The 16471-nt window shown below is 43.8% G+C and overlaps 2 protein-coding genes across 6 annotated transcripts in view; one reads left to right on the plus strand and one right to left on the minus strand.

Annotated features, from left to right (window-relative positions):
* The window catches only part of LOC127530323 (uncharacterized), a 133590-nt gene that overhangs the window by 24830 nt on the left and 92289 nt on the right, over positions 1 to 16471 (minus strand). The window lies entirely within an intron of this gene.
* Positions 368 to 14543, plus strand: slc35f1 (solute carrier family 35 member F1). The gene is made up of 8 exons (XM_022207260.2): positions 368 to 2369; positions 4503 to 4678; positions 6482 to 6609; positions 7163 to 7322; positions 7467 to 7623; positions 7845 to 7897; positions 12955 to 13109; positions 13774 to 14543. The coding sequence occupies exons 1-8, from the start codon at positions 2275 to 2277 to the stop codon at positions 13999 to 14001; spliced, it is 1152 nt and encodes a 383-aa protein (XP_022062952.1). The 5' UTR covers positions 368 to 2274; the 3' UTR covers positions 14002 to 14543.

Consider the following 16471-nt stretch of genomic DNA (forward strand, 5'->3'; position numbering starts at 1 on the left):
CAGCACAAAGTCCTGAATGGATACAGAGATAGAAACAGTTTCTGATCAAACCATAAAAAACACAACAGAGTCTGAATATTTCACAGAAACCAAACAGCCCAGAGCTGGTTCCAAAAGGTTCTGCTGTTAGTTTCCTGTTTAGAAAGTTTCTGCTGGTTAGTTAAAGATTATACAGCAGCAGAATGTTTGGATTGTTTCAGCTTCAAATTACGAACCTGCAGAGAAACGCTCCAGATGTTCCACTGTAGAACAATCTACTAAACATCTAGAACGTTCCACTGTAGAACAATCTACTAAACATCCAGAACGTTCCACTGTAGAACAATCTACTAAACATCCAGAACGTTCCACTGTAGAACGATCTACGAAACATCCAGAACGTTCCACTGTAGAACGATCTACGAAACATCTAGAACGTTCCACTGTAGAACAATCTACTAAACATCTAGAACATTCCACTGTAGAACAATCTACTAAACATCTAGAACGTTCCACTGTAGAACAATCTACTAAACATCCAGAACGTTCCACTGTAGAATGATCTACGAAACATCTAGAACGTTCCACTGTAGAACAATCTACTAAACATCTAGAACGTTCCACTGTAGAACAATCTACTAAACATCTAGAACGTTCCACTGTAGAACGATCTACTAAACATCCAGAACGTTCCACTGTAGAATGATCTACGAAACATCTAGAACGTTCCACTGTAGAACAATCTACTAAACATCTAGAACGTTCCACTGTAGAACAATCTACTAAACATCTAGAACATTCCACTGTAGAACAATCTACTAAACATCTAGAACGTTCCACTGTAGAACAATCTACTAAACATCCAGAACGTTCCACTGTAGAATGATCTACGAAACATCTAGAACGTTCCACTGTAGAACAATCTACTAAACATCTAGAACGTTCCACTGTAGAACAATCTACTAAACATCTAGAACGTTCCACTGTAGAACAATCGACTAAACATCTAGAACATTCCACTGTAGAACAATCTACTAAACATTCAGAACGTTCCACTGTAGAACAATCTACTAAACATCCAGAACGTTCCACTGTAGAATGATCTACGAAACATCTAGAACGTTCCACTGTAGAACAATCTACTAAACATCTAGAATAAACCAATCTCACCTGTTCACTCTGCTGCTGTCTGTGTTCTCACCAGAGTTCTCCACGTTACGGAACACAGAACGCTGCTCTGTGGTTCTTCTGTTCCTGTTTCAAGGTTAAAACGTTGAATCTCTGTGAGCTTCCAATGACCTACTTCAGATCGCTGCTTTCAGGGTTCTTTGTTCTCGGCTGAAGGAGAACCTGAATCCTAGTCATTTTATTAGGAACCCACAACCGTTTCTTCAGACGTTCTGCTCCACAGTTCACCATTCAGGCTGATGTTCTCCTGCTCTGGTTCCACACCTGCTGACTGAACTGTTCCTGGAACATGAGGAGGCCATGAACTGGTTCTACATCCTCAGCAGCACTCAGACTGATAACAGGATGTTCCACCACGTTCTACTTCAATATGAGAACCTGATGATGTCTGAGTACTTTTTCTGTGTTCCTCCGGTTAGAACTCTGATAGGATTCAGGAACTCAGTTTGACTTTTGACAGAAACAGCAGCTGAGTTTAGAAGAGGAAATAATCTGGGAGAGGTTTGTTTCTAAACACTAACAGAACCTGAATAAAACCTGATTCTTCTGAGGAACTTGATATTTGGTCCCATTGCTGCCCGCTGATTGGCTGTCCGACTGGGTCAGCAGGTGTCCAGGTGTTCCTTCGATGCTTTCTGCCATTTGTTGCCTCCGTCCTGCTCCGCCCTCCGCAGGATTCCTGCAGCAAGATGATGAAACAAGCGCACCTCGGAGCTCCGACCTGCAGACAGAAGCTGATCCGTCTGTGAAGGACTTTCCTCCGCAGTCCTCCGTCCTCAGGTCCTCCGGGGTCCAGGTGAGGAGAATTCCCGACATCCGTCTCCAGACAGATTACGTCTTCATCCTGGGAGGCTGTGAAAGGACGCCCCCCTGCGGTCCCGGCAGTCCTCTTTGCTACCTGCAGGAGCGGCTGCTTTCTGATCCTCCAGCCCTCGCTCTGCTCCACATTCCCGGCCTCTGTCGCCGCTCCGTGTCCCGGTGAACCGCAGCTCTGACATCGGGAGGTACCGCAGCTTCTCCGTCGCTGAGGTGAGCCCGCTGCCGGCCTCCTCGTCCTCCTTCGCGGGTCCTCCGAGCACAATGCGCTGATCTGCGCTCCGTGGAAGGATGATTTCTGTGGTGTCCACGGCGGAGAGCGCTCCCAGGGGAACCGGCACCCCGGAGCCGAGTCTGTACCGCCGGATCAGGAGGCTGTTCACCCGGTAAGAAGCACGGAGGTTCTCCGGTTACATTCATCACAGACACACAACAGACACACAACACACAACGGACACACACACAACAGACACACACAAATGACACACACACACACACACACACACACACACACACACACACACACACACACACACACACACACACACACACAACACAGACACACAACAGATACACACAAAAGACACACACAACAGACACACAACAATATTACGACTGGGTTCCAGATTTAGTTTTTATTTATTTGTCCACCAAAGAACAGCAGAGTGATCAGCGTCTGTCTGCATTACTCAAAAACAGACGGACGAGTTCCTCCTGTCCTCCTGTATTAATGTCCTCCTGTATTAATGTCCTCCTGTATTAATGTCCTCCTGTAATAATGTCCTCCTGTCCTCCTGTATTAATGTCCTCCTGTAATAATGTCCTCCTGTCCTCCTGTAATAATGTCCTCCTGTATTAATGTCCTCCTGTATTAATGTCCTCCTGTATTAATGTCCTCCTGTATTAATGTCCTCCTGTCCTCCTGTATTAATGTCCTCCTGTAATAATGTCCTCCTGTATTAATGTCCTCCTGTAATAATGTCCTCCTGTCCTCCTGTATTAATGTCCTCCTGTCCTCCTGTAATAATGTCCTCCTGTAATAATGTCCTCCTGTATTAATGTCCTCCTGTATTAATGTCCTCCTGTATTAATGTCCTCCTGTAATAATGTCCTCCTGTCCTCCTGTATTAATGTCCTCCTGTAATAATGTCCTCCTGTCCTCCTGTATTAATGTCCTCCTGTATTAATGTCCTCCTGTATTAATGTCCTCCTGTAATAATGTCCTCCTGTAATAATGTCCTCCTGTCCTCCTGTAATAATGTCCTCCTGTAATATTGTCCTCCTGTATTAATGTCCTCCTGTAATAATGTCCTCCTGTCCTCCTGTATTAATGTCCTCCTGTAATAATGTCCTCCTGTAATAATGTCCTCCTGTCCTCCTGTAATAATGTCCTCCTGTATTAATGTCCTCCTGTAATAATGTCCTCCTGTAATAATGTCCTCCTGTATTAATGTCCTCCTGTAATAATGTCCTCCTGTCCTCCTGTATTAATGTCCTCCTGTAATAATGTCCTCCTGTCCTCCTGTATTAATGTCCTCCTGTAATAATGTCCTCCTGTAATAATGTCCTCCTGTCCTCCTGTATTAATGTCCTCCTGTAATAATGTCCTCCTGTAATAATGTCCTCCTGTATTAATGTCCTCCTGTAATAATGTCCTCCTGTTCCTCCTGTATTAATGTCCTCCTGTAATAATGTCCTCCTGTAATAATGTCCTCCTGTCCTCCTGTATTAATGTCCTCCTGTAATAATGTCCTCCTGTATTAATGTCCTCCTGTCCTCCTGTATTAATGTCCTCCTGTATTAATGTCCTCCTGTAATAATGTCCTCCTGTAATAATGTCCTCCTGTATTAATGTCCTCCTGTCCTCCTGTATTAATGTCCTCCTGTATTAATGTCCTCCTGTATTAATGTCCTCCTGTAATAATGTCCTCCTGTAATAATGGCCTCCTGTCCTCCTGTATTAATGTCCTCCTGTAATAATGTCCTCCTGTAATAATGGCCTCCTGTCCTCCTGTAATAATGTCCTCCTGTAATAATGTCCTCCTGTAATAATGTCCTCCTGTATTAATGTCCTCCTGTATTAATGGCCTCCTGTAATAATGGCCTCCTGTCCTCCTGTATTAATGTCCTCCTGTATAATGTCCTCCTGTATTAATGTCCTCCTGTATTAATGTCCTCCTGTATTAATGTCCTCCTGTAATAATGTCCTCCTGTAATAATGGCCTCCTGTCCTCCTGTATTAATGTCCTCCTGTAATAATGTCCTCCTGTAATAATGGCCTCCTGTCCTCCTGTAATAATGTCCTCCTGTAATAATGTCCTCCTGTAATAATGTCCTCCTGTATTAATGTCCTCCTGTATTAATGTCCTCCTGTATTAATGGCCTCCTGTAATAATGGCCTCCTGTCCTCCTGTATTAATGTCCTCCTGTAATAATGTCCTCCTGTAATAATGTCCTCCTGTAATAATGGCCTCCTGTAATAATGGCCTCCTGTATTAATGTCCTCCTGTCCTCTCCAGAGACCTTCTGGTGTCCCTGGCCCTAGGACAGGTCCTGTCCCTGCTGATCTGTGCCATCGGTCTGAGCAGTAAGTTCCTGGCTGAGGACTTCCATGCCAACACTCCGGTTTTCCAGAGCTTCCTGAACTACATCCTGCTGTTCCTGGTCTACACCACCACGCTGGCCGTCAGGCAAGGTCGGTCTCACCTGGAGGACACACCTGTATGAAGACACATAGGTGAACCCTAACCCTCTATAGTATTTATACACTGAGATCAACGTTCGAGAACATCATGCAGGTTCCTACACCTCAGGCTCTGTGGTCTCCTTTAGAACCAGACATCAGTAACAAAGAAGTCCTTCATGAGTTCCACACCATCAGGTAGAACATCATGAGAACCTGTCTAATACTGTGTTGGTTCCTTCATGCTGCTGAAACCCCTCTGACCCAGTGGTTCCTGGAACCAGGACCTCTGATCTAGGTAGGTCCCCCCCTGGAACCCACCTAGATCAGGCTGATCCTGGGCCATCCCACAGAGGCTCCATCAGATCAGAATCTGGGGAGTGTGGAAACCAGGTGAACAACTTTGCTCTGTTGTGTTCCCTGGGTTCTCCTGAGCAGGTTCTGTGGTGTGTCGGGGTTCATGGTCTTGCTGAGGTGGAACCTGGAACCACAGACTGCTGGTACCATTGGGGGGTTCCTGACCTGCAGGGTTCAGGTGGTGGAACACGTCAAACATCTACATGGATGTCAGGACTCAAGGGTTCCCAGCAGAATGTTGATGATGGAGGCTGATCGGTGCAGATTCTGAACAAAAAAAAATTAAATGAGAAGTTAAAAAAAAGAACACTGATCAAAATGAGAGACCTTCAGGAACTTCCCAGTTATTGGAGTCAATCCTGTTGCTCATCTTAAACCTTCTCTGGAGCTTCACCAACTCCTTCTAAAGTGACCTAAGCCTCCAGGTGTCCAGGTGAGGTCCAAAGGGACCCTGTCAGCCCCAGTAACAGAAGCTAGTCATTCCAAACCTGTGATTTCTAAAAGACTGCATTTTCACAACATCACAAACTCACTAAAGTCCCCAGGAAGGCTGGTTATCCATGAAGGACAGACACTAGAGAGGACAGGACAATGAGGAGGACCTCAGTGGACAGCTGGAGGTTCTGCTGTTCAGATCTGACTAGGCCAGGATCTGTCTCGGCGTTTAACGGTGTTTTCAATAAGAACCCAAACCCCTCATCAGAAAGAGTCAAAGGTCTGGACCAGCCTGCTGAGGAGCACGTTGGTGGACAGAGGACAACTGAGCAGAAGTTCTCTTTCATGGCCCAGAGTCCTGAGCTGAACTCGACAGAGAACATCTGGAAGATCATTGGCGACAAAATTCTGGTCCAGAAATCCACTGAAGTCACCGAACTGGAGGAGAGACTGGAAGAGGAGTGGACCAAAACCCAGCAGAGCTGAGACAGACTAGAGCTGTCCTCTGGATGTCCTCAAGTCCTTCAAAGCAACATATAAAGCCCTGGACATGTCTACTATTATTATTATTATTATTATTATTGTTATTAGTGACTGCAGACTTTGAAAGCTTCAGAACATTTAGTTGTAATGTCAAGTAAAATAAATTTTTAGTAGAAGTGCTTCAGTTATTTATTAAAACACCGTTCTGGAACGAGAACCTTCAGCTGGTCAACAATGAAGATTCTGAAAAAACATCCAGTGTTCAGGAATCGTTCTCTAATTTTGATCTCCAGTGTAGACGCGCACACACACACACACACACACACACACACACACACACACACACACACACACACACACACACACACACACACACACACACACACACAGACACGCCTGTTTCCATCTCCATGAGTCCTCATATCTACAATATTTATCTTTAATATCTGAAAATCCAGTTTGTGTCAAATACAGGATTCCAAACATTATGATGCTTTCATAAGTTCATTATCCTGTCCGTCTGTCCATCTCTGTTTCCAGGTGAAGGGAACCTATTGGCCATTCTGAAGCAGCGCTGGTGGAAATACATGATTCTGGGTTTGGTGGACATCGAGGCGAATTATCTGGTCCTAAAGGCATATCAGTACACAACTCTGTCCAGTGTGCAGGTCAGTGTGAGTCAGTGATATGTGGTACAACAAATCAGGCTGTTTAACTGATTGGCATGAAATCAAAACTCTCCCAGTTCTGATTATTAGTGACTGATTCATCATCCTGGTAGAACATTGTATCCTCCTGTTTACCCCATCCTGTGTGAACATGAAGCTTCTGGTCTCTGATATCTCCATCTACTACTGGACCTCTTACTGGTTCTCGGCTGTAGACTGTTCTGACTCTAGACTGTTCTGGCTTTAGACTTTTCTCGGCTGTAGATGGTTCACGGCTGTGGACTGTTCTGGCTGTAGACTGTTCTGCCTGTAGACTGTTCTGCCTGTAGACTGTTCACGGCTGTAGATGGTTCACGGCTGTAGATGGTTCACGGCTGTCTGCGGTTCATTGTTGCATGTCAACATTCGGTCTCTGCTAATCTTTAGTGTTGGTTTGAGGCCACCAGGTTGAAGCTCTGTTTGTAATGATGAAGACACTCAGGAGGTGGAAACAGCTGCTGAGATCAGTGAAGCCTTAAACCTGATCACATCTGTATCCTTCGTTGTCTCCCAGCTGTTGGACTGTTTTGCCATCCCAGTGGTCCTGCTGCTGTCCTGGTTCTTTCTCCTGGTGAGGTACAAGGCCGTCCACTTCGTTGGAGCAGGACTGTGCCTGTTGGGAATCGGCTGCATGGTTGGAGCTGATGTCCTTCTGGGTCGGCAGCAAGGTCTCGGTGAGTCTCCACACATTCCAGTTCTCAGCGCTGCAGGTTTCCATGTGAATGCCATGAGCTTGTCCAGGTTGGACATACGGTGATTTTGGTTTGACAAACATGCCTCTTCTTAACTGTGATGTTCATATTTATCACTCTAAATAGGAGAACAGAAGCTGTTTGGTGATCTTCTGGTTCTGGGAGGAGCGACGCTGTATGGGATCTCCAATGTCTGCGAGGAGTTCATTGTGAAGAACTTGAGCCGTGTGGAGTTCCTCGGCATGATGGGACTTTTCGGATCTTTTTTCAGTGGGATCCAGCTGTAAGTTTGTGGGGCTGCTGGATCCACCGTGTCCTGCCTGATTTCTACTGAGCTACCTGTAATGAGATGGAGTTCATGATCAGAGGAGGACAGGCAGTATTTTGTTATGTGAAGATGAATTATTCACTGATTATTGAGGCTGATATTAACAGTAAGTGTTGGGGCATCTGGACTGAAGACAGCCAAGCAGAAAACTCTTTAAATCCCTTGTTGTGTTGCAGAGCCATCATGGAACACAAGGAGCTGCTGAAGGTACCCTGGGACTGGCAGATAGGTGACAACAGACACACAAACACACAAACCCCTTTCAGACCTGCATGTCTGAATGTTCTCCTGGATGCTTTTCTTTAACACCTACCAGGTCAAACCGAGCAACATTTCTGTAGAAGTTTCCACACCAGCATGAACCGATCCTTCACATTAACGACCACTTTCATAGATACATACATCATCCATCCATACATACATCCATCCATCCATGCATACATACATTCATCCATACATCCATCCATCATCCATCCATCCTTTCATACATGCATCCATCATACATCCATACATCCATACATCCATCCATCCGTCCATACATTCATAATCCATCCATCCATACATACATACATCCATACATCCATCCATCATCCATCCATACTTTCATACATGCATCCATCATACATCCATACATCCATCCATCCATCCATCCATACATTCATCCATACATACATCCATCCATCATCCATCCATACTTTCATACATGCATCCATCATACATCCATCCATCCATCCATCCATCCATCCATCCATCCATCCATACATTCATCCATACATACATCCATACATCCATACATCCATCCATACATTCATAATCCATCCATCCATCCATACATACATCCATACATCCATCCATCATCCATCCATACTTTCATACATGCATCCATCATACATCCATCCATACATACATACATCCATACATCCATCCATCATCCATCCATACTTTCATAATCCATCCATACATACATACATACATTCATCCATCCATCCATCCATCATCCATCCATCCTTTCATACATGCATCCATCATACATCCATCCATCCATCCATCCATCCATACATACATACATCCATACATCCATACATCATCCATCCATACTTTCATAATCCATCCATACATACATACATACATACATACTTTCATCCATCCATCCATCATCCATCCATACTTTCATACATCCATCCATCATCCATCCATCCATCCATCATCCATCCATACTTTCATACATCCATCCATCCATACATATATCCATCATCCATCCATACACCGCTTGATCCTCATTAAGGTCGCGGAGGGGTTGGAGTCTATTCCAGCTGACACCTGGACAGGTAACAGTCTGTCACAGGGCTAGACATAGAGACAAACAATCACACTCACATTCACAACTACAGACAGTTTAGAATCATCAATTAACCTCAGCATGTTAGCGGACTGTGGGGGGAAGCTGGAGAACCTGGAGAAAACCACACATGTACAGGAGAACATGGAGACTCCATGCAGGAAGACTAGACGCCAGACGCATTCAATTCCATTTCAATCCGGTTTTATTTATATAAAGCCAACTACAGTCCAAATGATCTAATGGCAGTGGTGGAACTTTGAGCTTTATAAAGTGACTTGAAGGATTTTTCCACATTTCAGCTTCCGTATTTGAACATCACAGACACACTTCATGCACAGTTTTGGCACCAAAATTACAAAACACTTTTTTCACACACTTTGCTCTTTACAGTGGTGTAGTGGTTAGCACTTTCTCCTTGCAGCAAGAAGATCCCGGTTCAAATCCCAGCCTGGGATCTTTCTGCATGGAGTTTGCATGTTCTCCCTGTACATGCGTGGGTTTTCTCCGGGTACTCCGGCTTCCTCCCACAGTCCAAAAACATGCTGAGGTTAATTGGTTACTCTAAATTGTCCGTAGGTGTGAATGTGAGTGTGATTGTGTGTCTGTATATGTAGCCCTGTGACAGACTGGTGACCTGTCCAGGGTGTCCCCTGCCTTCACCAGAGTCAGCTGGGATAGACTCCAGCACCCCCCATGACCCTAGTGAGGATAAAGCGGTGGATAGAGGATGGATGGACTTTGCTCTTTAGTTTTAAATCTATGAGGCAGCGAAATGAAATGTCCAGAATAATAAAACCTGCAATGAAAACAGACAGTGACCGCTGAAAAACGATGAGATCACAATATTTTTCCTTTAAGATGTTAGAGGGGTTGAAGTTTGTTTGAACTATTTTCTGTTAGCTTAATTTCTGCTTTCACATGCTGAACAACAGTAAAAACGTCCTCGATTAGTTTAACTATGAACGATTTGAGAAAAGACAGACCAGGATCTACCAGCAGGTCTACCCTGAACTTCATTCCATCTCAGTTTAGAAAGATGAAATAAACCCAGTTTATCGGCTGCAGTAGGGCTAACCCTAACCCTAATAATGATGATCAACAAGATAAACTGAGCTGTTAGTTATTTGGACTCCAGTGGCGGCTGGCCAATAGAGGGCGCTCGGGCGCCCCCCCCCCCCCCCCCCCCCCCCCCGGTGTTTTTGATTTTTGATTTTTAAAATAAATATTTTTTAAAATAAACAATAATCAGTTATTTTTAGCACCATGCATGTTTACATTTGCAATTACATGTCATGTACAAAATATTAAATAGAATTTTCAGGGTAAATAGTTTCCTGCTCATCTCTGCTGAGCTGCTGGGGCGCTGGAGAAACTGCCCCTCTGGTGCAGCAGAGCAGCCAATTACTGACAAGACATTCGACATAGCAACAGAAATTTATCCAATCAGCGTCGTCGAATCTGATGCCCAGAGGGGAAAATCGATTTCGCCCCAAGCCAAGTGAGCATGCGTGAGTGCGGTGGATAACTGTGACACTGTTACAGTCACAGTGACAAGAGGAAGGCTTGGCTAGCTGGATGCAGTCATGCCAATGCTTTATATTGCTTCCCGTGTTTGCTCTATAAAACGGCTGGGACAGACACGGCATGGACTGTTTCAGGAGTAAGAGATATGAAACATTTATCCGAGAAAATAAAGAAACACGAGAGCAGGAGGGCACATATGGAGAACACCGTCCCTAACCCTAACACCGTTAAGCTAACGATGCTAGGCAAGGCTAACATCGCGACGCAGCTAGATGAAGAGATGAAGAGTGACACACAGTTACACACTGAACTGTTCTGAAGTGGCCTCCAATCATAGACTGTATATAAAGATGGATGTAGCATCTGGCTCCAAAAATGAAGCCAACCCGGAAGTGTCAAAAACTTGTAATATCACGCCGTCCACTAGGGTTGGCTCCAAAAAGCTTTTGCTCCAGAGACCCCAATTCATTTTTGGAAAAAATAAAATTTGATAGACTGATGTTCTACAGCTCAGGATTTTTTCCCCGTTAGTTTTCATGGTCAAAATGAGAGATCAGGTGGCCGATCTTAAAATAAATCAATACTGAATTTTAAATAAATCGTTAAAGTTGGCGGAGCCAGGGGGCGTGGCTATACTTGATTGACAGTCCCATAGACTGGTCCTGCCCCGAGTTGCTCTCCGGTCCAGCCAGTTTGATGACGCTTTTTACGTCACTGGCTCCAAAAAATCCAAAATGGCGACCAGGAAGTAGCAAAATCCGGCTTCATTTTCTCGTTGAAACCAACGGGTGACGTCACGGTTAGTTTACGCGTGCCTCCAATGAGCCCTGATCTGAATTCTACTGAACATCTGTGGAAGCAGCTGAAACATGCAGTCTGGAGAAGGACAGCCTTCACACCTGAGACAGCTGGAGCAGTTTGCTCACCAGGAGTCCACACGTGCAGAAGTCTCACTGAGAGTTACAGAAATCACCTGACTGCAGTGACTGGTTTAAAAGGTTGTACAACAACATATTAAGTTAAGGGTACCATCATTTTTGTCCAGGCCTGTTTCATATTCATGCAAGGTAGTTGCTAGAGGTACGGACCCGTACCCATCGCCTGTGGCCTACGGATACGGCACTTTCCATTTGCCAATCAGATACGCGAGATCTGGTCACGTGACTCCCAGTAGACGCTGGAGGTACGGACCCGTAGCATCGGTACTACAGGTACGGACCCTAAACCTGACCCTAACACTAACCCTAACCTTAACCTTTGCTTACCTTTCAACAGTTTGCAGTGGTTAGCAGCTTCTTGACTCGCGAGACTCGCGTACGGGTCCGTGTCTGTCTGGCAAATGGAAAGTGCCGTATCCGTAGGCCACAGGCTACGGGTTCGGGTCTGTATCTGTAGACACTACCTTCATGCAAAGTAATCTTCAACAGAAGAGTACTGTCTGTCTGTATACACACACACACACACATTTATTACCTTGACCAGATTTTTCTTTGTATAAAGTTGACTTTAGCACATCATCCATAATGTATTGCACTGAGTAATTTGTGGATATTTAGTCTAAATAGTGTTTCTTATGTAATCTGCTCATCATTTTCTGGCTTCTTCACTGAAATGTTGAAATCATCCAAATTGTTGCAGATTGTATTTTTCTTTGTCTGCTAATTGAAAAATCACTTAATTGTTGCAGTTCTGATCAGTTAGTAACATTTAGCTTTATCATAAATTACTGTACAGTATTTTTCTGTTCTAGTATTAATTTCTTAATATACTTAACACTTAACATAATACAGGAGTCGTCAATTCAACACTAATGCTCTGTTTCATGAGCTCAGCTGTAAAGATAATTTATTGCCAAAATTGTGGTTACGCAATATGTTGTTCATGTTTTGTGCAAAAATGCCTCAAGTTATTAATATTGGCATTAAATAATTATTATTTCACAGAGCACTGATATCCTGCCGTTTCTGTTCAGTTGTATCGGGATGGTTACTGAAACTGACTTGATATGGGACAGCCCCACCTAGAATATTTTTCACCAGCCGCCACTGTTGGACTCTTTGATCAGCTTATTACATTAATATTTCCATACATGGACAAGTCTCTCATAAATGACAGGTATGATGTTCGTACGGTTCTCGTCATCACTGTGGTTTAAGGGTTAGAACAACAACCCTAACCCTATGACATGAATACATAGTTTTAGTTAATAATCTTACCTGGTTCCTTTAGTCTTCTCTCTGTGAGGTTCCTGCCTAAGCTTTGAATAGTTCTGATTCTTAAATCTCAATAAAATAGCAGGTGGAGATGAAAACTGTAGAATGAAAAACAATAGTTCAGTACAGCAGACTGAGATCAGTAGCTCTCTCCATTCCAGAAGGAAATGTTTTCTAACATCATTTGCTGATTCTGTTCCTTGGCAGGTCTTCTCTACGTCGGTTTCAGTGCCTTCATGTTTGGCCTGTACAGCTTCATGCCGGTGGTGATGAAAAGGACGAGCGCTGCCTCGGTCAACCTCTCCCTGCTCACTGCCGACCTCTACAGCCTCTTCTGTGGCCTCTTTCTGTTTCACTACAAGGTAATTCTGAAGGTCAAAGACGTCTGAACAAACTGCAGCTCATCATCATTCTCTGGCATCTTTCTGCTTCTTTAAACCAATCAGTCTCTGAGCATACAGCTGTGGTGTTCCTGTGGGAAACAGGGAATAGTTCTGGTGGAACATTAGCAGCAGAAAGGTGCTTTAATGTACCATCTTCAGTGTGAGGGTTAGTTTCTGCTCCAACCTGGACTCCATCCAGCAGTCAGACCAATCAGTGAAACAGAACCATGTGTTGCACTCAGTAAGTTAAGCTGTTTGTTTGCTTAAAAAGAGAGATGAGGCTGAAGGTTAAGATAAGATCTACTTTAGTTAAGGTTGAAGCCATTCGTAGCTTCGCTGCTGATTCACCAACATCGTATATATGTGCACATTTCACATCATTTTCTGTAACCTGTCAGGTAGAGAAGTACTCTGAGCTTCCTCAGAGTACTTCTCTACCTGACAGATTGCTTCTGGGGAGCATTTTCTTCATCCCATCAGTCCAATGACAATGAACTTGGACCTCAATATTATCAACATAACTGAATAAATAACCATATGTGAGCTTAAGGACTCATCCAGAGCAGACGCAGATCTGTGATGAAAACATCTGATTCCTAAGATGTCAACAAGCATCAAGCTTTCTGGTTTAACTGTGTTGCAGTTCTCGGGCCTCTATCTGCTGTCGTTCTTCATCATCATCCTGGGCCTGGTCCTCTACTCCTCCTCCTCCACCTACGTGGCTCAGGACCCTCGAGTTTACAAGCAGTTCAGGAACAGTCGACCAGCCGGCGACCCGAGCCCGCTGAGTCCTGGAATCCTGGAGCCCTCGGTTACCTACACCAGCCTGAGCCCAGAGTCTGGCGACGAGCTTCCGGTCCGAGTAGCGTGAACCGATGTGGGAGTTCATCTGTCAGCCTGGTGGACCATTGGTCGGCCTCCAGGTTCACATTTTGATTGAGAGGAATAGTGATGGAGGAACCCGGTAACCAGTAGGTCCAGGTTTTCATTTCATGGCTGAGGGACGTCTTCATCTCTCACTGACCCAGTTCCATCATGTATGTACCGATAGATGAGCAGAATGTACCTAAAACGCATAAACGCGGTTTGAGTTCACTGTGATCGGAGACCGTGAGTAGGAAGTAGTGACTGTAAATGATCAATCATGTAAATAGATTGTATTGTAATTTTATATCTGTTAGTAATCTCTGCTTAAAACTTGTGTAAACGCTCAAGCTTCACTTCATGACTGCATTAATTTTCTTTCCTAACATCTGATGGAAATCCATTTTTTAATGCAGCTGTATAAATTCAGTGGAAGCATATGTCATAAATGACTCTCAGACTGACTTGTTGTTTTTTCACCAGCTGTGATTAGTAAATTCAGAGACTTAAAGATCAAAACTAATAAATTTTACCTCCATTGTTGTTGAAGCGATCCTCAGGTTTAATGTTCTCTGGACTTTACAGTCTGGAGGATGTTGAAGGGAACGGCAGCAGATTCTGACCTCTTCCTCTGATTCTTTCTCTCATGCTGCTGTCTGGTCTCTGAGTGGTAACCACAGACCCTCCTCATCCAGCTGCTGACTGATGTTCAGCTGCCAGCGTCCACAACATCCTTAGAGAGAGTCCCTGCATGAGGAGACACCAGCAGGGATGGAGGCTAATTTAAACGGTTCAGATTTTTATCAGTCTGGATTTATGATGTGATGCAAACCTGACCAGACCTTATTGTTTCATTCAACAACTATGCGCCAGAAAGTCATTGTGACCATGGAAAGATCGCTTTAAAACTTAATGTTGAAAGCTTCCAGTTAATAGAAGAATGAACTGTTTATGGTGTCTGATCAGGTGAGGTTTACTGGAAGGACTTCACTTTGACCCTGAATTGTTCTTTATTAGTTCATCCTATAAAGAACAACTGAAGCTTCTCAGACTGGGAGAAGGTTTTCTATCATGTATGGACTACTTTAACTTCCTGTATCTTAGTATGTCTAGCCGCAGCCGAACAAAGATACCAGAGGTGGAACAGAATTGAAAGTTAAGCTTCGTGGCCACAAATCCACCCAACTAACCTGGTGAACATCCTAACCCAAACAGCAAAACACAGATTTATACCTGTCTATTAAAAAGGACAAAAGAAAAGCCGTCCACACAGCAACACGCTTTCACTGGACTTTTTTAAATGTTTGCATGAGTTTAGTTCTGGTAACGTTCTGGAAACAACGATCCATAAATTTTTTAAAATAAAAACTCTAGAAGGGAAGCAGTTCTTAGTCAGACTCACATCACCTCCAACTTTAAAACATTACTTACTGTCTGATAAAGCTTTGGGTGGTTCAGCATGTGCTGCTGTTGTGTTGTTGTGTGTGACTAACTCCATCCCTAACCCTTTGAACCAGCCGTCAGAAGGTTTATGGTTCTAGTGATTCCAGATTAACTCCACAGAACCATCAGATACAGAAACTGACAGCAAACCCTAAACTACTGTATGATAACAACTCGGACTTTAGAAATATTTCCACCTCAGAATGTAGCAATACAGGATTTGCACCATCTAGTAAGACATGGGTGTGATTTTCTGGTCTGTATGGAGGAAGCTCAGGGAGTTTGGACTCTGTTTTCAACCATAAAACTGAAGATACAATAAAGCCAGAAGCTTCCAGTCTTTCAGGGTTCAAGTTTTTTAGTCTTACTCTGCAGGACGTGAAACATTATGATATCTGCAGGTTACAGCAGTTCACCTCCAGATTCTGGTTCAGCTGTGGGTGGATTTTAGATGTGAACCTCTTGGTGTTTTTATTAATTATTAATTATTAAAGCCAATTATTTTCTTCATCTTGTTGCACCTTCATCAGCAGACAGATCTTCAAACTGACCTCACTGGCTCAGGTGATGCTCAGGTGTCTCTGGCCATCAGCAGACCCTGATTGGCTGACAGGGTCACATGGCACTGTGTTCCGGGTAAAGAGTAGAGAGCAGTGTGATGTTAGAACAGACATATCCATGTCTGATCTGAGAAGCACAAAGATAAAGGCTGGATGATAAAGGCAGGAAAAGAGTGGGATTTGATGGAAATCCTGGGATCAGAAGGAGAGATTCTGTTGGGTTGTTAATCCTCTAAACTCCACAGCCTTTGGTGACTTTGAAAAGCACATCACCAAAATGACACCATTTATAAATTTATAAAGTATAAAACGAGTCTGGTGTTCTGCAGTCCCATCAAAAAGTTATAAAATAAAATTTTATAGCATTTTATAATACTCTGAAATGACCTGCGACCCTAGTGAGGATAAAGCGGTGTACAGAGCATGGATGGATGGATAGTCTCAAATGTTGTGAAACATCCAGAGAGTTTTGGG

The sequence above is a fragment of the Acanthochromis polyacanthus genome, chromosome 16, assembly GCF_021347895.1.
Source record: "Acanthochromis polyacanthus isolate Apoly-LR-REF ecotype Palm Island chromosome 16, KAUST_Apoly_ChrSc, whole genome shotgun sequence".
NCBI lineage: Eukaryota > Metazoa > Chordata > Actinopteri > Pomacentridae > Acanthochromis > Acanthochromis polyacanthus.

Coding starts and splice junctions, on each gene's coding strand:
- slc35f1 (XM_022207260.2), top strand. CDS start 2,275: ATGATTTCTGTGGTGTCCACGGCGGAGAGCGCTCCCAGGGGAACCGGC. Junction 4,679..6,481: donor CACGCTGGCCGTCAGGCAAG/GTCGGTCTCACC, acceptor CTCTGTTTCCAG/GTGAAGGGAACCTATTGGCC. Junction 7,898..12,954: donor ACCCTGGGACTGGCAGATAG/GTGACAACAGAC, acceptor GTTCCTTGGCAG/GTCTTCTCTACGTCGGTTTC.